The sequence below is a fragment of the Corylus avellana genome, chromosome 10 (assembly GCF_965113065.1).
Source record: "Corylus avellana chromosome 10, dhCorAvel1.hap1.2, whole genome shotgun sequence".
NCBI classification, from domain to species: domain Eukaryota; kingdom Viridiplantae; phylum Streptophyta; class Magnoliopsida; order Fagales; family Betulaceae; genus Corylus; species Corylus avellana.
In genome coordinates, this window is record NC_142499.1 from 202,197 (window position 1) to 222,393 (window position 20,197).

General features: G+C 37.6%; 4 protein-coding genes across 4 annotated transcripts; 1 reads left to right on the forward strand and 3 right to left on the reverse strand.

Annotated features, from left to right (window-relative positions):
* The first annotated feature begins 411 nt into the window (after positions 1-411).
* On the forward strand, positions 412-4,015 carry LOC132192154 (ARM repeat superfamily protein). Its single transcript, XM_059607403.2, has 3 exons — positions 412-745; positions 1,555-2,887; positions 3,298-4,015. The coding sequence occupies exons 2-3, from the start codon at positions 1,562-1,564 to the stop codon at positions 3,790-3,792; spliced, it is 1,821 nt and encodes a 606-aa protein (XP_059463386.2). The 5' UTR covers positions 412-745; positions 1,555-1,561; the 3' UTR covers positions 3,793-4,015.
* Positions 4,016-4,155: 140 nt separating this feature from the next.
* On the reverse strand, positions 4,156-7,349 carry LOC132192155 (protein NDH-DEPENDENT CYCLIC ELECTRON FLOW 5). The gene is made up of 3 exons (XM_059607405.2): positions 6,768-7,349; positions 6,189-6,671; positions 4,156-5,805 (listed from the first exon to the last, which is right to left on the reverse strand). Exons 1-3 carry the CDS (start codon positions 7,272-7,274, stop codon positions 5,611-5,613), a joined length of 1,185 nt encoding a protein of 394 aa, XP_059463388.2. The 5' UTR covers positions 7,275-7,349; the 3' UTR covers positions 4,156-5,610.
* Positions 7,350-7,989: 640 nt separating this feature from the next.
* Positions 7,990-9,940, reverse strand: PNSB2 (NDH-dependent cyclic electron flow 1). The gene is made up of 3 exons (XM_059607367.2): positions 9,458-9,940; positions 8,710-9,153; positions 7,990-8,472 (listed from the first exon to the last, which is right to left on the reverse strand). Exons 1-3 carry the CDS (start codon positions 9,881-9,883, stop codon positions 8,278-8,280), a joined length of 1,065 nt encoding a protein of 354 aa, XP_059463350.2. The 5' UTR covers positions 9,884-9,940; the 3' UTR covers positions 7,990-8,277.
* A 969-nt stretch (positions 9,941-10,909) lies between these two features.
* On the reverse strand, positions 10,910-19,181 carry LOC132192125 (TCP-1/cpn60 chaperonin family protein). Its single transcript, XM_059607354.2, has 13 exons — positions 18,909-19,181; positions 17,944-18,206; positions 17,694-17,840; positions 17,420-17,581; positions 16,699-16,776; positions 15,781-15,914; positions 14,427-14,499; positions 14,277-14,354; positions 14,044-14,166; positions 13,789-13,883; positions 13,381-13,590; positions 12,398-12,455; positions 10,910-11,298 (listed from the first exon to the last, which is right to left on the reverse strand). The coding sequence occupies exons 1-13, from the start codon at positions 19,054-19,056 to the stop codon at positions 11,230-11,232; spliced, it is 1,638 nt and encodes a 545-aa protein (XP_059463337.1). The 5' UTR covers positions 19,057-19,181; the 3' UTR covers positions 10,910-11,229.
* Positions 19,182-20,197: the final 1,016 nt, after the last annotated feature.

Here is a 20,197-nt window from a genome sequence, read left to right on the forward strand (position 1 = left end):
CATTATTTGTCATATCAAACCTGCTTGCTTTACGCTTTACTGTAAAAACAACGGTTTAATAAGTAAAAGTGACAAATGACTCAAGTTATTATTTCTTTTAATTTTTCGTTGGTACCTTCGATAAGCCAACCCATGTATGTTCCTTGTCTTAGCAGGTCTTCTTGACTGAATTTGAACGAACATATCTAATTTGCAATCAATTATATTTTTAATGTGCAGAAAATACATCCTACTAACACAAAATAGAGCAACAAATTTACCATTTGAACAATTGAAATCCAAGAGGGGCGTTATCGTCCATTAAAATAGTCAGAGAGTGGGACCCGCTACGAGAGGGGATAGCGGTGGGATTTGTAAGAAAAATTTTGAAATTGAGGGGAAGAACCAATAAAAGCACGCAGAACAGGAAACCTAATCAGACAGCCCCCAAATACACGCTACTTTCTTACTATGACTATCAGTGCATCCCAAATTCTACGCCCCAAATCACTTCCCTCTCTCTCACCACTCTTTTCTTCTCATATCTTGCTTGGTTTTGGCTTTTGGGTTCTAAATTCTTGCATTTTCTGATTTCCATTTCATTTGAAGCAGATTCCCGCATTACTTCTTTTCTGAGATATCTCTGTTCCTCTACATAAGACAGAAATCATATTTCATAGAGCGTTCAAAGCACGCCCTTTAACACAAAGAAGAAGAAGAAGAAGAAGCAGACGGAAGGGCAAAAGATTACGCTTTCTCTCTGTAGGCACGCTCTCTGTTCTTGCAACTTTATATTTTTGTGCTCTTCTTGATTCTTTATATGTTGTTATAGTTCGAAATGTGAGATACCCACATGCTTCTTGAGTTTGACACAGTAAATTTTGAGAAAGAGTATATTTTGTTTTGTTATTTTGACCATAGAAGAAACACCCTTCTCATTTTTTTTCTATCAAAGAGTACTCTTGTGGTTACTGAAAGAATTTGACACAGAAGGCAAGAATGTAGTTTCAAATTTTAGATCTTTATTTGTTTTTTGGCCCAAGAAAAACTCTAACTTTCAAAATCATGATAAGATATCTTCATTTTATTATTTTATTTTCCACGTTCCATGCTTCAATTCATCGATTTCGCATATGTTAGCATTTTGTCGATGTTAATCTTGAAGAAAGGAAAGAACACATATTCCAGCAATTGTATTTGACAAACGAGAAAGAATGGGAATTGCAGTGTCCACTGTGATTATATGGTACACTCTTCAAGTGTTAATTGTAAAAGAGTTTTTATTGATATCAGTTCATATAGAGACCGGAAAATTTTGACAGTCAAGCACCCACTACTCCTGCCGCAATAAATCAGTAATCTTCCCGGTAAAAAGTATTGGATTCAGGTGCCATATACACGCTCTTAATCGCGAAGAGGACTGAAATCTTCCACAAAAACCTTCAAAGATTTGATCTTTTAGTCCTTTTTCACATTTAACTGAGGATTTTTTGACACGTTTTCTGAGGAGATTATCTCAAATGGTTATGATTCCACCTAAGTAGTTTCACTGACATTTTTCTTGGATTGTTATAGGTCAACAATGGGTAGGAATCTTAGCCCAATACTTCGGCGAGAGTTGGCAAATCTTGACAAAGATGCTGACAGTCGTAAATCAGCAATGAAAACACTGAAATCCTATGTGAAAGATTTGGACTCCAAGACAATTCCACTTTTTCTAGCCCAAGTTTCAGAAAACAAGGGAACTGGCTCTTTGTCTGGGGAGTGCACAATTTCGCTCTATGAAGTTCTTGCCCGTGTTCACGGTGTCAAAATTGTTCCTTTGATAGACAGCATCATGTCATGCATAATCTCGACCCTAGCTTCGAGCGCAGGATCTTTTCCTCTTCAACAGGCTTGTTCGAAGGTGGTTCCAGCCATTGCACGATATGGGATCGACCCAACTACCCCAGAAGAGAAGAAGAGGCATATAATTCATTCTATCTGTAAGCCTCTTTCTGATTCTCTCTTGGGTTCTCAAGAGTGCCTGACCTCTGGGGCTGCCCTTTGCTTAAAGGCTCTTGTGGATTCGGATAATTGGAGGTTTGCTTCCGATGATATGGTTAATAAGGTTTGTCAAAATGTCGCCGCTGCTTTGGAAGAGAAGTCCACTCAGACTAATTCACATATGGGTCTGGTGATGGCTTTGGCAAAGCGTAATGGTTTAATTGTTGAAGCATATGCAAGACTGTTAATACAGTCTGGTTTGCAGATATTGACTGCTGGGGTTGCTGAGAGTAATTCTCAGAAACGGTTGTTGGCTATACAAATGGTGAATTTCCTGATGAGGAGTTTGGATGCCAGGAGCATATTCTCTGAGCTTGAGTTGATAATTGAAGAGATGGAGAAGTGTCAATCTGATAGGATGGCTTATGTCAGAGGTGCTGCTTTTGAAGCTTTGCAAACTGCAAGGAGAATAGCTGCCATGAAGGGGTCAAATGTTGAGAATGGTCCCGATTCAAACACTGGATCAAATTTTATTCGGAGAGAGCGTAGTAGGAGGGATTTATGGAGAGCTGGTGATAGATCTCCTTCATCTGCGTCGCCTGAATCACAGACTCTTGATTCCTTTCTTGGATATGAGTCATTAGTTGAGTCTCCCATTTCAATGACGCAGGTTTCTCAGAATTCAGAGTATGATCGTAGAAGTGTGAACCGGAAGCTTTGGAGTTATGAGAATGGAGGGGTTGATGTGTCTCTCAAGGATGGTTTGTTCTCAGAGGCTGTTCGTGGAAGTCCCATATCTAATACATACACTGGGAGTAATGAATTTACTTGTAATGGAGGAGATTACACAGAGGAATTTGCAGGGTTCTTGCACAGAAATCCTAGGAATGGAATTTCAAAAAGCACTACGACTAGTCCCCTGGTATGCTGATCATATACATGTTATCATAATTTTCTGTTTGCGTTTGTTTCTATATTGAAGAAGAAACCGTCGTGCCCAAGATATAGAATTGATGGACACTTTTAAGTTTCTGGTTAACAAGACATTTTTAAGAAGAAGCCGTCTGTTCTCTTGAAAGTATAAGTTTCTTTATAACTTTTTTTTGTTTTTTGAAACTTTGCTTTTCCTATGACTATGAACTTGGTTTCCAGCCCATTAAGGCTGCCGATGTTTGGAAAGTATTGTAAGTTGTGTTCTTGTCCTCTGTCGTGCTTCTAATTGAAGCTTTCATTTATCAAACTCTGCCATTTTGGTAGTTCGATTCTATGTTCTTTTGTGTGACTGATTTTGGCCCATTAACACATTGCCACTCCCTCTTTTTTGTGCTTCAGAGGTCGCGCACTCAGATGAATGTTGAAAACGTCAAGATCTTTAGGACTCCGAGGAAGCTCATTTGCTCTCTTCAGGATCCAAATGATAGGAACTCGGACTTTTCTGTGAAACAAGCTAGAAGGTTCAGCAGAAGTCTATCCTCGAGCAATATTGAGTGGAGCCCGACTGCCAAATATGACCAAAATGGTTTTTCACATGATATGAACTGTAATGGCAAAGAAAATGGAAGCATATATGCCAATGGCGAGGAGTACCAAGGTGGCCGTGAATCAGTTTCATCAACTGATGATGTTCTTACTGATGCTGATTTGCATGTGTCCCAAGAAGCAGTTCCTGAAGATAAAACTGAAACTCAGAGGCCCGTCCTTCAAAAGGCTCGTCGAAAGACTACTTCAAAATTTGTTTGTGGCCTCCTTTTTGTTTTGCTGGCAGTTTTTACTCCACTACTTTGGATGAATGACCAGGATGAAGGCTACTATCTCGTTCCGACTTGATGTGCGCCATATCATGTTCATGTGATAATAGTAAATCAGGGCTATGACTGATGGTGAAAATCTTTTTCAAAATCTGATCTTTTTACTGGAGGATTCCATGCAAGTGCTGTAACAATATTTGAAGTATTCAATCATCTAAATCGTAGTGTTGTTCTTGGGAACTATGGTTTCTGTGCTTCATTGCTTTTAACTTTTTCTTTTTAAAGTTTTGGTTGAATCCCAATACTTGCCTGATATTAAGATGTACTCTAAGAGACATCAGCACTATCAGAACCAGTCTCAATAGGCCACAAGACTCAGAAATGTGGAGCATCATTCATTCCTTTTTCTTTGTTTTTTTTTTAAACATATCATACTCATTCATTGATAAAAGTTGCGAGCCTAAAGCTCTTACAAACAGAGCAAAGAGCTTAGAAGTAAATCATAGCCGAAGCTAAAATTACGGTCATCAACAACAGACCAAATCAACCAAAACATAGCATTCGCTAACTTATGACTAAATATCAGGTTGAAAACTTAGATCTGTATCAAACAGACACCATCTAATGCATAAGTAGCGCTTATTCCTCGGCCTTGAGAGCAAAACCCCCAAGCCGATACTTATTCCTCGGCCTTGAGAGCAAAACCCCCAAGCTGATACTTATTCCTCAGCCTTGAGAGCAAAACCCACAAGCCGATACTCATCCTCCTCGACTCGAAAGCCAGAATAAATTTCACATCCACAACCCAAAGGTTTGGACCAGTAATATCGGGCAGCAACCGAGCACAACAAAGCAGGAGGAAAAAGCCTTATTACAAGCATAAATAAAACCATACAAAGAAATAAAGGGACAATAAAACTAATGCAGGAAAAAAAATTACAGCAAATAAAACCAAATACAGGGGAACTTATAGGAAATACAAAATAGAAAAACAACAAAACAGGAAAATAAATGCGAAAAACACTCAAAGCAAGTCATGGCAGCCGGAGGAGGCCGATCGCGAGCTGGCCGGAAACCGCCGCAGAAGGTGGGACAAAAAGCTTGGCGCGGGAGGGGCGCGTGAAAAGACCCGACAGCGAGCGGTGAGCAGCGAAGCGAGCGCAGAGGAGATCGGCGGCACACACAAACAAATAAGGAGGGAGAGAGTTTGAGTGAAAACCCCCAAAAGCAATACCCACCGAGAGAGAACACAAGCACAACAGAACAGAAAACACCAAAGAACAGAAACAAACCTAAAACAAAAATCGAGAAGCAAGGAAGGGAGGAGGGATGCAAGCAACGGGCATCCCTCCTCCCCTAAGGCGGCGGCGCTCTGGAAGGGGGCTTAGGGTTTCACAAGGCTTGAGACTTCTAGAAATGATAGGTTTTTTCAACCGTCACTTTAAAATGCTCCAGGCGGCGGCGCTTTGGAGCATCATTCATTCCAAGCACATAAATTTGGAGGTTTTTTGAGCTTTGAATGCACATGCTTGGTGCAGCATATCATATGCTATCCAGCCACAAAAAAACAGAAAGTAGTAAACGTTGGGGTATTTTTTTGTAATATGTTCCTTACGGGCATTTGATATGATTCCTAGAGAAAATACAGCACAAAAGCCTTTTCCATGGTTGATAGCTACAAGAAACACGATTTCTTTTCATTTCCACTCCCCAATAGTAACCTACAAAATATGCTTTATTTTCTTTTTTAAAGATACTAAACTCAGGATAAAAGCACCATACATCAACTTGATGAGCAGTAAAGCAGCGACTTATTTTTTCACAAATAAGCACAAAATGATGTACCCTTGATACTGCCTGCAAATAACATGAAAGCAATGGCATGCCTATAAATAATTTAGAGATTTGGGTTGTGTAACTGCTGCCCACCTCTCCATTGTTCTTCAGGACCCACGATTATTGGCTTAAGCACGGCTGATTGGCCAACACATACATAAGAATACGTGCTGTAATATTCATAGCTTGAGCCAGGACTGAACATGTATAGTTCATCAAATCCATCCCTTCCGACCACCACTGAGTTTCTTCTACCCTGTTCGATGATAAAGGTCAGAAAGGAAACAGGAAGAAAATGGTTCATTTTTGTATGAAAAGGCCACCAACAACTGTGTGGATCAGTGGATGGCCTCCTTATGAATAGTGTGCAAAAACAAAGTCAGTAATTTTTGTTAGTATCGTATGTAAGCTACCTTCTAGAATGGACTTGTTGCAGAAACAAAAGCCCTCTGGGGAACAAAAGCTATGTGTGAGATTCTAGAATTCCATGTTCTAAATGTGCAAGATACATGAATGTTACCAAAACTCAATAAGTTGGTTTAAATGCTTTATCAAGTACAATTATTTGTAGTGTAAGTATCGATATTGCAGCAATTTACAGGGAGATGTTAGAATTTGGTTATTGTAAGAGAAAAGTACCCTGTCAATGACTGTGAAATTCCGGGGCGCACTGGTGTATATCCGACTCAATTCTTCTGTTAAGTGCTTATAGTTGTCATCTTCTTCACCCACCATTTCCTCTTCCCTTTCTCTTAAGCTGCTTTCTGCTGCCTCATCTGCGTTTGGATTTCTTGTACCCCAGCCAGACAAAGGTCCTTTCAGTGCCATTTGACCCCATAATTGGCCAAAACCAGATTCATTTTTCTGGCCGAAGTCTGGAGGGATTATTCCAAAATTTGTCAAAAATGGTGGCCTGCTGAAGAAATTTGACCCTTCTAACCCGATTGCATATGTAGCATCAGGCGTGCTCACTGTCAAATGGCTTACAATGGACCCCCTAAGTTGCAGCAATGAAGACTTTGAGTTGGAGACTACAATCTCAGAGCTTAAGATATCTTCTTGGAGAGTCACAATGTATTTTACTTCAACCATGTTCTCTAAATCCCTGCTTATCAGCTCTACCTGCATTCGACCAGTTCATATATATTCTTTCACTGAGAATTTATCTAAATTAAATAGAATTAAGTCTTACGTCATGAACGAAACAAAGAAACACACCTGAATAGATTCTTGAGCATCGCCTTTTACACCAAGAAGAGTCCAATTGTGCGGAGACCATGAAACTTGGCCTTCACTGCAACAATCAAAGTCCAAAGACACCCCTCCTTGAATGACAGCTCCACCATTCTCCCCCTTAGAGACTGATGTGTGCAGCAATTCAACCATGCCGCCATGCCACATGGGAGTCTTGTAGGATGAAATTAAGCCACTTGGCAGCATCAAGGTGGCAGTGCTTCCATTTTCCAATCCCATCTTGGCAACGCAGCTATCACCAATGCCTTCAAAGGTGACACCATGGCCACTGAATTCTCCCTCCAAGTAGTCCACATTGATGGGCTGGTAGGGGATTGAAGCCACTGCTGGCAGTGGGAATTCTCTCTTGCTATTGTAGTAGTGAAAATAACGACATGGATAAAGACAAGGGTGGGATGAAACCAAATGTTTAGCAGGTGTTGTGGTGGATATGGGAATGAAATTGGGTGAGAACAGTGAAGTGCAGGCCATGGTCTTATGGCAGGCGCTTCCATGGGGAGTAGCTTTAGATATTCATATTATGGAAAGAAAGACGGTGGGGGTCATCTTATCCTCATTGGCTTGAGGCCAAAAAGAATGCATTAAGCTTTGAAGTGGATAATATGACAAGTGGGTTGCCTTCTTTTACCTTTTTCTTTTGCTCAGATATTTTTTATTTTTATTTTTTGCTGGAATAACCTCTTGTCTCTTGATCCCACAAATGCCTACATGTAATGAAATTTTGAATAGCGAATTTCCACCTTTAAAATGAAGTGTTGATAAGGTGCAAAGCTAAAAAGAAAAAGAAAAATATTCCAAATCCTAGCCTTTTTTTTAAAAAAAAAAAAATCCCAATTCTGTCCATTTTATTTTCTCAAATAAATAACAAAAATGACGTAAAATACCATTGTGTTATTATCATAAAAAAAAAAAAAAAAAAAAAAGAGTGGCTGCGAGCCACTCGATGGAAACGGCAATTCGCGAGCACCCTCTCTGATTTTTTTTTTTTTTTAATAAGAATGTCATAATAATGTTTTCATGTCATCTTTTTATTTATTTAAGGAAAAAAAATGAGGAAAAAATTGATAGAAATCTTAAATTTAAATTTTTTGTAAATTCGAGTTTTAAATTGGTCAAATTGAAAACTGAGGTTCAAAAAACAAAATTTAGAAAAAACACAGGAAAATTTTGTAATATTATACCACAATGAACTGTAAATGTGAGGGATCACCTCGCCCTCTTATTGATTTTCATCAAGTACCTCTTATACAAGAGTGGATTTGAAGGGGGGGCTATTTGACCAACAAAAACTAATTTACATTTAAAGCCTTCTCCAAGTTTATTTCCTATATTATACAATCAGCACAGAACCTTAACTTGGTATTTACAAGCACAAGATCGAAGTGAGGAACTTAGTTGGGTTTGGATACAACTTTGCAATTAGCAAGGGAATTTTTGTAAAGGAAAACTGCTCAAAATTCTTTGAAAGTTGGTATTACAAATTATCATGCTCAATAACCTGTGCCCCCCTCCAATCTTCACCGGGTTTCACAATCACAGGCACTAGCATTGAAGCAGGGCCAGTGCAGATAAAGTATTCCTTCCCATACTTCTCTGACAAGGAACCTGGGCTGGACAAATATATGTCTTCAAAACCCATCCGTATCACCCTGAAGAACAGCTCACGTCCCTACAACATTATAGGAATCAAGTAGAACCAAAACAAATAAGTATACCATGAAAGCTAGATATTTCTTCTAAATGCATCATTTCTTTCCCCATGTTCCTAAAATATGTTTAACTTCCATTGCACCCCAAGTTTTTAATCAATGAAACACATAAAAGAAGGCTGCACAATATTCATTACAGATATAGTACTATTTGGTATAGGCTTTCCTGGATTAGAAGTGGAAAATCATGGTGTTACCTGATCAAGTGTTTCATATTTTGAAGGTGGGGTGTTATAAAATGCCTTCAATCTTTCTTCGGGAGGGGCAGCATAAACTCGGCTGAGCTTGTTTTTCAAAATGGTGAAAGGCACATCTTGTTGAGTCCAGGACCCCACCGGTTTATCTTCAGCCTCAGAGCCAAAAGAGAACCATCCGGGAGATTCAGTTTTCATTGCTTCAGCAGGTGATAAAATTTCAAAAGGCGAAGACAGAGGAGGGTGTGAGCAGTAAGAACAGGTTTGAAGACCTTGAATGGCTGCTCCACTTCGTTTTTTAAATCTGAAATGGCTCAGTATAGCATTGGTTAAAGTCACTGCCTTGCGCCCATTGTTCTTCACTATAACAGCTGTTGCCATACTTAGTGGATACAGTGAGACAACATAGGTAATATCAAGTGTTCCACTAGTACAGCTCAACTCAACCTGCAACAGAGAAGAACAGGGAAAAAGGTGGGGAAAAAATATATTTTCTTCTCAAAATTCTATAATTTCTGGACAATCTTCATCGCTATTCACACTGTGTATATGAAATATTGAGTAATAATTAGCTTTTGTTCTCCAGAAATAACTTCCAATAATGACTTTGTTCTCTTAATTCCACTAAATTAGAACTAACCAATGAATAATTTGGAGAAATCATCGATTGTGATAAAGTATGTGTCATCTCAATTGCCTTATGACCATAATGGGTTTACTCTTTAGAATAGGAATATGGATAAATGAGTACCTGAAGAGCATCAATTGCATCGGAATCAACATCTTTTACAGTCCATTCAGAAGTTGAGAGAAGTGGTTTCCCTTTAGAACCAGGGTCCGATAGATCATTGATGACCAAGCCTATCCCACCCTTGGCTTTGGTAGAATCTGCTCCACCGGCTGGAATTGTATATAAAACCTCCTCAAAGCCATCATCTTTCCAGTAGACTTTGGGCTTGTATGAAGTGACATGGGCATCGGGTATTCGAAGCCTTGTGGAGCTGCCATTTCGAACTGTCAGCTCCACAAATGGAACATTGTTGGACTCCAAGAACTTGATGCCTTTCCGGCCAAATTTCTCATCAAGAGTCTCTGGTACGGAAAGGGTGGTTGCAGGAGATGAAGTGGCCCTTATTACGTTTGGTTTTGGGAGAGAGAAGGGAAGAAGAGAAGCCATGGGGAAGAAGAAAGAAACTCTTTAACAGCTTCCACACATGACACACACCACTGACTAGTCTGCTAGCCTCATCCTTATACTCCCAAATGTTTTGGCTTTATACTTTGCACTTTTTCTCCTTTTTTTTATTTTTTTTTTTTATTTTATTCGTTTTCAGAGAAATGAAAATCATTTATAGTTTGACGAAAGAAGGCTCAAAGCCACAATCACGTTTTCAGTTGAAAGCTACAGGCTGATACATTAGAATGATGTTAATTTTCTATTCAAGTATCATTTTTTTTCTAGGGAAAAATAAAATTAAAAATGGTGGGAATGATGTTAATTTTCTATTTAAGTATATCCTTACTATTTGAGTTAAAAAAAAAAAAAAAAAAAAAAAAAAAAAAAAAATTGCCGGGTGTTTCTACATCCAATTGCATCTCCCACCTTAGACAATGAGGTCAGTTGCAATGTCCACCTAAATATTAAATTAGAGAAATCAGCCTCCTAGTGAGTCGCACTGCCCCCTAACATTAAAGCCATCCAATTCTCATTATACTAAACCTTTAGATTTACGTGCTTATCACTTGATAAAACTTTTTTGCTAATATCCACTATAATTGCTTTTAAATTACGTGATTGATATTTATTATTTAAGGGATTGTACATGGACTACATGGTAAAAAGTTTTAAGAATTGTAGAAGATCTCCTCTCTTTCTATTCTGTTTCCCTATCGCACGTTTGCGGAGATATTGAGAAGCTCTTGATTCACATATCTTGGTTTGAGAATGATACACGGGGTTTTTGTTTGTCTACATTCTTGAAAATGTTTCAAAATCTAAACTAATTGGGTTTTTTTTTTTTTTTTATGAGAATAAAATCCTCTCCATTTCACATGAAATTCATAATATTCATTTTATTGTCACAATTTAAAATTGTTGCATTTAATGATGTATATAAAACCAATGTTAGCACATCTTTTAAAAAATTTAAAAAAATGTAAAACTATATAATCATGTCAATATTTGATGCACAAGGCCAATCCAAAATAGTAAATACCCAACATTTACAAATTAAACTTGGTCGTACCAATAGCTTCTTTTCAGAATGACAAGTTAATTTTTCCGAAAGAAAGGTTCAAACCACAATCACGTTTCCATTAAAAAGCTACAGGCTGATATATTAAACTAAAAACAACCAGCATTCCCAATCCTCACACTAATTTAATACATTTTTCCTACGTCAAACAAAATTTTTTTTTTAAACACAAGTTTTTTGACATCTGAAAGAAAACGAGATGCCTAACCAAGTTCAGGAAACTTCCATGCGAGACAAAAGCAAGATAAGAGATTAATTTCCACTGAAACTAGTCCTCATCCATCCCCGCAGGCTGATCACCTCTCTTTGGACCACCTGCTGGCTTTGCCATTATAATCTGTGCCACATAGAAAGGAATACTATCATCAATAAAACTTACTCGGAAAGAAAATTACAGCAGAAGGTGAGATACAGCTCCCAATGCTTTATAATTAATTAAACGGTCTTACACCAAATTGTAATTAACAATATAAGCAACAGAAATTCCAAAATGCAAATTGTTTCAGACAGACAACCAAATCTATCTTTGAAAATCCATCTTCCTCTCCTGTCCTTGTAACATTAAGTTTTAGCCAAATCATAACTCATCCAAACCCCCTAATATTCAAACCATCTATTACACACTATATTACCACAAGGAGTTTCACAGAAGAATAAAAATCTTAACACCTTCTCTATAAGGAAAAAGAAACTCTCACTTATGGGGTTGATATCTACCAATCAGTTACTTTAAACAGAGAAAAAAGAAAAAGGAAAAAAATGATATAAGATCATAACATCAATTCTAGTTTTCTCCAAGATCATAACAACAATTTTTTTCCAGGGAAAAATGAAAAAATGGAAGGAATTTGTCATGAGTTTCTACATCCAATTCCAATCCTTTCTTAAGGGCAAATTGCATTTCCCACCTTAAACAATGAGGTCAATTGCAATTGTCCACCTAAACTTTATGTTAGAGAAATCAACCTACTAAACTATTAAATCAACTTTAATGTCCTCTACCATTAAAATCTACTCCATTTTCATTATACTAGACCTTCAAATAAACCTTTTGCTAATATCCACCATCAAAATTATGGCAGAGTAAATGTGGTAGGTATATGAAACTTAAGGCTAAATATGACCAAAACTGAGAAAATTTTGACGGTAGGAAACATTGCAACTAATCCGGTAGTTTAGGGGAATGATTGCTCAAATTTAAAATTGCAAATGAGCTAATGGTTTAGGGTGGAAAAAAGTGCAATCCCTTTATTAACTATAAAGCATGGTTTAGCCAAAAAGAAAAAAGGGTCTAAAAAAAGACGTTCAGTCTATGTACTTTGTAGAGTTTTAATGCTTAAAATCTAAACCATGTTACATTTGAAAGTTCAAGCAAAAGGCAGTACTTCCATCCTTGATAAACAGAAAAAGATTTGACTAAAATACTAGTTAATTACCTGGTCTACCCGTAGTACAGTGCATGCAGCATCAGCAGCATATTTGAGTGCAAAAAACCTGTATAAAAGCCCAAGGAAAGAAAAATTAAGGAAAGAATATATATATAATAAATTCTGAGCAAATACAGGAGAAAAGGGAGGGGGTGAATTATGCTTGTACTGTATATAAATATAATGAATGTTGGTATTAAAAAAAAACCCTAATAATGGCAAAACAATGAGTCTCATAACAAGATGATAGAAAGGAGAGAGGACAAGAAACTTTATAAGACTAATTTGTTAGCCTAGGGCAAATAAAATTCTTTGCTAAAAACGATAATATGACAGTTTTTAGGCCAAAAGCATATAAATATTCTGGTGCAAACAACTCCACATCAAGCTAATGGCAGTTTTGCCATCCTACAATCTTAAATCGCTCATAAGAAGATGATAGCTACATTTTTTTTTTTTATGTCGGGGAACCTCTCCAAGGCAGGACCCTTCAGACCCACCCCTGTAGAGTAAACCCTAATCCCGTGCACCGCACCCTCAGAAGTTTTTTTACATGAAACTGGTTAAATCGCTGGCTTTTCACCAAGGGGTGTAGCCCCAAGAGATTGTTTGCACCTATGAGGTGTTAAACCTTGGACCTTGAAGGGAGCAAACCTTAAGACCAAGGCATCCACCACTTGGGCCAACCCCTTGGGATTATAGCTACATATTTAATGATACTACGTCAGGGACCCTGCTGAGAAATGGCACAAAGCTCAAGTACATAGAATTCAGACAAACCAAACTTATTAATAACCAACAGAAGAAATAAGTGACACCACCCTAAGACAAAGGACGTAAGCGTTCCCCCTTTACATGATGACAGCCACACTCAGAAGTATGAGACAAATCTTCAGATGCTGTGTTGCATCACACAACGGAAATAACAAACAGGTAACACAAGTTTTGAAAAAAGCATAATTAAAGTAATAAGACAATAAAAACCAGCTTACTTAGTGATGTAGAGGTCCCAGACATTCAAAGTTGAGACATCCTTGCAAACACCTTCCTCCAAGTCAATACCCACTTTGCTATTTCCAGATGCATGTCCAGCATATAGAGAAGATATGATCTCCATTTCATTAAGCCCAGCATTTTCGGCCAGTGTTCTAGGAACCATCTCAAAGCTTTCAGCAAATTTTGCTATTGCAAATTGATCCAATCTGCAGAAACAATTTGAGCCACATATAAGCACACATAAAGCCATTGTTCCATCTCATTTTCGCTATTTCTTTCTCTTGTTTGCCCAAATGGAAGAGAAATGTTGGTATAGGAGCAGTTATACATCTCGAAACTACTGAAAGGAGAGGTGTTTGTAATTTTAGGCGATAGGGGAAAAGAGGAGAAAACAAATAAAATACCCTGTTTCTTTATAAGAGAATTCCTTCACTCTTCTAGCTAACTCAATCTCAGTAGCTGCAGCTCCAGGTACAATACGGCTGTCCCGGCACATAGCCTGACAAAAGAAAAAGTATTAAAAAAGCACTAACATAAAAACTGATGCAAATAACAATCATAGAAACCCCAAAAGAACTTGAATCCAGCTGTACTTCATAAGGCATAGCATGACTAGAATTTCAGAAAATACAAAATTTCAAGTATTCTTCAGAAATCACCTTGTAGGTGTTGACTCCATCATCAACTGCTCTTTCAAGGTCATCTAGTATACTATCGGTACTTCCTCGTAAAACCACAGTGGAAACCGTGTTCCCACCTTCTTCATTCTTGACAACAGTCACCTAAACATATTCATTTAGAAAAGGAAAAACACATCACTCAAACATTGGGGAAGAAAGAAACAAATAAGTTCAGGAAAAAATGCTATACTGAGGCAACACCTTCAACATACCCTAACACCACCAATTTCCTCAACTGAAATAGAATCAACATGTCCCAAATCATCTGGGTTAGGCTGACACAGCTTCAACTGACACAAGAAGAAAAAAAAATTAGAGAGCAATTAAAAGGTCCATAAATTATCAATCCCTAGTATAGTTACCATGGCAACAGCACCAGTTGTACGGCAAAACCGACGCAATTCAAATTTTGAACTGATTTTCAGAACCATGAGCCTGCATGCAAGAACTACAAAATTAGAAACACTAAAACTCTTTTAGGAATCTAAGGGATAGAATATTATAAACGTTAACATATTTTTTTTGATAAGTAATAAGAAGTTTTATTAAAAAGCGTATAGGCGCCTCAAGGTACACTGGGAGTATACAATAGGATCACCTAACTAGAAGGAGAAAAACGAAGAAGAAAATCATCATAACTAATCGAAACAGGAGAGACATGCGCAACGGTCCAAAGGTACAAAGTTTGAAAGCAAGAGGCTAAAATGTCTTCCCAAGTCCCCTCCACATCCTCAAAGCACCTATTATTCCTTTCCCTCCATAGACACCAAAAAAAGCACGTAGGCACCATTTTCCACACCGCGGCACTCTCCCTCCTCCCCGAAGACCACCAACAAGCGAGAAAATCCAAAACCCTCTTCGGCATCACCCAAGACAACCCAAACCGACCGAAAAAGGTGCTCCACAAAGTATAAGCTACCTCGCAATGAAGGAGAAGATGATCCACCGTCTCCTCAGACTTCTTGCACATACAACACCTGTTTGTCACAATCACCCGTCGCTTTCTAAGATTGTCCAGGGTCAAAATTTTTCCCAAAGCCGCCGACCACACAAAAAAACTCGCCCTCAGAGGAGCTTGGGTACGCCACACTCTTCCACGGAAATCCTCCCCCAACAGGACTCGCCAAGGCGGCGTACAGGAGCTTGACCTTGAATCGGCCTCTTTTGGAAGAATTCCACCACAACCTATCTTCACACCCTCGCCTCACTTGAGTAGCATGTAACACCTGGAAAAAAGAAGCCAACACCTCCACCTCCCAATCATGCGCTTCTCTAGAAAAGCTCACATTCCACTGGTTAGTGCCTCCCAACACCTCCAGATGCTCCGCCACTGAAGCATCCTTAGCGCATGCAATGCTAAATAAACCTGGAAAGGCATGCTTAAGAGCCAAGTCACCACACCACAAATCGTGCCAAAAGCGCACCTTAGACCCCTCCCCAACCTGAAATCGAGTAAACCTTTGGAAATTGGCCCACCCCTTCCTGATGTTCTTCCATAACCCCACCCCCAGAGGACCACCCGGCTCCAAGGAACACCACCCTCCCCAAAGACTACCAAATTTCGCATTCACCACAGCCCTCCACCAAGAATCTCTCTCTAACCCATAACGCCACAACCACTTCCCTAAGAGGGCGCGATTGAAGAATAAACGTTAACATATATTGGCAGACTTATCTATATTGTGAATTAGTACAATAGTAATACATATGACATACTTGTAACGTTCACAGAAGTGCAATGCCATCTCTCCAACTGCTGCTCCACTGACAATTATTTTAGCACCTGAATCCGCAACTGCTTTGATAAGCTCCTCAACTTTTGCTTCTTCAGTTTTTGAATAATTCTCTAGCTGCCCGATGCCAAGAAGACACAAAGAAGAAGGTTGACAGTGAAGATACAAGAAACCCTTAAAGAAAGAAAGATAATTTGCACAAAATCCCAGTGTGGAAGGAGTAGCAACCAATATCAGATATGCTGCTTACCAATAGGAAAATATAACAGGGTGAAAACAATTAGGTGGGAAAAAAAAAAACAGAAAGATCCAATCACATGAAATGGAAGGAAAATTATTAAAATTATTAACAAAAAAGTAAAAAATCAACAATCATCCACAACTAATGGTCAAGTGATTAAACACATGAAACCAGTACTACTATATTTGTTGAGATATGAAAAAGGCATGTGCCTATATTTCAGCTACTAACAAGGGGGCTGAGCAAGGAGGAGGCTCCCAGGTAAACTTGTCTTGTTTAGAAATGAATCCTCATTGACCCAGCTGTAAGCACAAACAATAACAGGCTTCCGCAAAGCATTGCAAGTAGCAACTATAAGAGAGGCATGTTTGACATAAATTAAATCTTAACAAAAAATATACTAAAGCCATGAAAAAGTGAACTAGTGATGCATGGAAGGAAGACATCTCTTTGGAGAGAGAGAGAGAGAGAAACTATTAGATTAGATGAATGAAACAACTACCCAAAAAAAAAAAAAAAAGCAATTGGTCTCTATCAGATTAGACAATATGAAAAAAGAATAGCCACCAAAAAAACAGTGACCAATAGAATAGTATCATATAAAATTGAAAGGTTGTAGATAGAACAGCAACCAGAAGAGATGCTCCTCATCAAGATTACCTGCTCAGCAGTATGAATTAAGACAGTTCCTTTTGTTTCAGTTGCAGATGTATCAACTCCACCAGCGAATACAGCAACCTAAAAGAAAAACATCAACAGAAGATAAAACTTCCAAACCCTGAATAAAAGGACTTTCCACATTAAATTAACACATAAAAACAGTCAATTTCGTCACAGAAATAAAGGACCAATACTGGGTAGCGTACAGAGTTAGCATCCCTAATTTCAAACTTTTAGAAACATTTGTCAATTACCTCTACCAATGATCTGTTTGGAATATAAAATCTTTTTTTTTTGATAAGTAAAAAATATATATATATATATATATATATATATATATATATATATATATATATATATATATATATAAAATCTTAACACTAACAACACAAAACCTTTAAAACCATAACCTTTGTTTTGCAAATACAAAACACTGAAGCACATTAAAACCAAATAACAACGAGGTCAGATTCCTGAAGTAATCACAAAATATTTCATCCCAACACTGAATGTTCTATGGAGCTTCATCGAGTGTTCGTCCTTTTAAATAAAACTAAAGCATACAACAAGGAGTACTAACACCATTAAGGAATAATGAAAGTATTCAAAACTGAATAACTTGACCAAAGTATTAAAAAATGAAAATAAGCAACCTAGACAATCCAGAAGAATTCTTGAAAATATTTATTCTTTCAATGTGCAAGTGCATAACAGTGCTAACCTTTGCCTTCTCCACTCGCTTTATACTCCCCATGGCATCGCTTTTCAAAACCAAACCACGAACAACAGTAGAATTATGCAAGCCCCCTCCCAATAGCTTAGCAACACGGACATTATCCACATTAAAATTTGCTGGGTTTTTGGGGCACACTTGGATGCATGCCTACATCACCAAACACCCCCCCAAAAAAAGCGGTACAATCAGAACTTAACACTAAAATCCCTATATAGAATAACTGGTCAATAACAATCAAAAGCAGGCAGAATATAATTACATCAGCAACAAGCGAGCACAAAATATCTTCTTGACCAAATTGCTTGCTAGCAACAGCAGCTTTCATTCGAGAAATGACTTGATTCTTATCACGCACATCCATATTCTCAGAACCCTTCTCGACCAGTTCTTCTAAGATTTCAATTGTCTGAAAATTTAAAAGTAGAAAACAAAAATCAGAAGAGTACATTCAGAAATATTTGAATGCAAGCACACAAATCATCCACCCAAGTCAGAAGGCATCAACAGACCTTATTTATTGCTTTGGTGTATCCACTGATTATCTCACTTGGGTGCAGGCCCATCCTTATAAGTTCCTCCGCGTTTTGGAGGAGCTCTCCAGAAAAAGAAATCGTTAAATTAGCTCCATCCCCAATTTCCTCCTGTTGGGCCTTGCTCGCTAAAACAAGAATCCTGGCAGCAGGATGTTGAACCTCGAGTTCATTCACAATAGTGGCAGCATCATTTGTGACAAAGAGCTTGTCTAAATGATTAATAACCATCTTGTTCATACCTGAATAAAAGATTAATAAGCTTAAACATGTTCTCTATTTGGCATGAAAATCAACTAACAGATCAAAGACAGCATTAAAATGACCCCAAAAAAGTAGCTAGTGCAACATTACTCGGCTCTACAGAAATTTTGAAAAACAAAAAAACACGATATTTAATTCTGTGATCCCACAACAGATACTGAAGCAGTCCCTACATTTCCCAGCCCAGATGTACGCATTAAAAATCCATGCCTTCGAAACATTAATGTCTCTTCTCATATATATCAAATGCCAGTTCCATCCCATTTAGGACCAAGAAATCATGACTACTGCCACAATTGTTAGTAGCTACAATGCTGCAGTGGATTCAAGTGAAGCACTAGATCTCTCAATTTACTCATTCAGCTCGACCTTCCAAAGTTCCACCACCTTTTCATGCATTTCAGATCGACATTTTTCGTACAAAACGTTGTAATATTTTTGTGAATATATGAAGCAAAGATAGCCCAAATACTTCAGAATTACACTAAATCATTTCAATTTCAATCACTTTGAAAAAAGTGGCCAATCACACAACCATAGTGACTCGCGCACACAAAAAGCAAAAGAAATAAAGAAAAAAGTTAACAGTAACAACGTCGCAGCGATATGTAAACTTGAATGTCTCAATCCCTCCTTCTATTGATAGTGAAAAAAAAGAAGACATATAAAGAAATGGTTACCATTGGGACCAAGAGAGGTGCGAGTGATAGCGGAGAGCTGCTTGCAGGCATCGATGTTTTTGATGACCGCTTCGTCGAGACCGGAGAGGTGTTTGTGGCCCTCTTTCAGCATCGATTGTATCCCGTATGGCTGCATTTGGAACCCCATTCTCACTCAGATGTTCAAAACCCTAACGCAAACCCTAGAGACAAATGCCTCTGCTTTACTTCTTTTCGCTCTTTCTTTCTCTCTCTTTCTTCTAAGCACAAAACCCAGAAAGCCCTAGAAGTAGAACCATTTCCTTTTGTAGCGCTACTACCACTTGCAATGTCGCTTGGGCCAATTTTTTTTTTTTTTTTTTTTTTTTCTTTAGTTATGATTACGAAAAAAAAAAAAAATTAGAGTCTCTATCTGTTAATGTATTTTTTAAGGTGTTTTATATTTTTTATTTGAAAAACAATTTTAATGTGACATAAAGATTAAATTTTAAAAAAAGTATTTTGTATTTAAATTTGAAAACATAAAACAAAAGACAGAAAAATATATATATATATATATATGAACAAGCGGAGCTAGAATTATCGGATTGAGATCCCCTCAAATTACTCAAAATTTGAGATTCTCATGTTACAAAATCGCGGCCCTTCACTTTAAATCCAATGGTGTATAACCAAGGCATTAAATTTTGATTTTAAGCTAGCTTTTGTTTTACCGAAGTTTAAATGATTTTATAGACCATTGAATTTAAAATGAAGGGTCACGATCTCGTAACATGAGAATCTTCAATTTTAAGTAATTGGAGGGGATCTCAATCCAGAATTATCCTAGCTTTTTGAGTTTAGTGGTAGGTTAAATATTAGATTTTACTATTTACCATGTCTTAATTAGGTGATTAGATATTCAAAAGTCCCATAACTCATAAGAAAGATGATCTAAAATTTTATCAGATTTTATAGATTGTCCGTAACTGTTTAGCAATCTTATGATCAAAACTGAAAATAATTTAGATCAATGTCAACACTGTTTAAGGTGAAATTAAAATTAAAAAATAAAAATGCTTTTTAATTTTTTTTATTTTTTATCTCAAGTATAAAATGGTAGTTAGATGTTGTAAATGTAATATTCATTTTCTTTTTTAAATTAACTTTTGATGGTCTAGACATTGAGAGCCTGATCTAGTTTTTAGGGTGGACTTGGAGTTTGCATATGGGCCTCATCCTCATAATCTCCTCCTCAAATGCACAGGCAAGCAGGAAAACGCAGGGACATCTTAAAAGCTTATTTGCTTTCACACGACTCTTGAAGGCTG

Bases quoted from the DNA above. Each gene is read 5' to 3' on its own strand.
- LOC132192125 (XM_059607354.2), bottom strand. From the start codon at position 19,056: ATGGGGTTCCAAATGCAGCCATACGGGATACAATCGATGCTGAAAGAG. The intron at 18,207-18,908 runs GTAACCATTTCT...TCTTTTATTCAG, and splicing joins CACCTCTCTTGGTCCCAATG to GTATGAACAAGATGGTTATT. The intron at 13,884-14,043 runs GTGATTTCTGAA...TTCTTTTGTCAG, and splicing joins ATGGAGTCAACACCTACAAG to GCTATGTGCCGGGACAGCCG.
- PNSB2 (XM_059607367.2), bottom strand. From the start codon at position 9,883: ATGGCTTCTCTTCTTCCCTTCTCTCTCCCAAAACCAAACGTAATAAGG. The intron at 9,154-9,457 runs GTACTCATTTAT...TCTCTGTTGCAG, and splicing joins ATGCAATTGATGCTCTTCAG to GTTGAGTTGAGCTGTACTAG. The intron at 8,473-8,709 runs GTAACACCATGA...ATAATGTTGTAG, and splicing joins AATATGAAACACTTGATCAG to GGACGTGAGCTGTTCTTCAG.
- LOC132192155 (XM_059607405.2), bottom strand. From the start codon at position 7,274: ATGGCCTGCACTTCACTGTTCTCACCCAATTTCATTCCCATATCCACC. The intron at 6,672-6,767 runs GTGTGTTTCTTT...GGTCGAATGCAG, and splicing joins ATGCTCAAGAATCTATTCAG to GTAGAGCTGATAAGCAGGGA. The intron at 5,806-6,188 runs GTACTTTTCTCT...ATCATCGAACAG, and splicing joins ATTTCACAGTCATTGACAGG to GGTAGAAGAAACTCAGTGGT.
- LOC132192154 (XM_059607403.2), top strand. From the start codon at position 1,562: ATGGGTAGGAATCTTAGCCCAATACTTCGGCGAGAGTTGGCAAATCTT. The intron at 2,888-3,297 runs GTATGCTGATCA...TTTGTGCTTCAG, and splicing joins GCACTACGACTAGTCCCCTG to AGGTCGCGCACTCAGATGAA.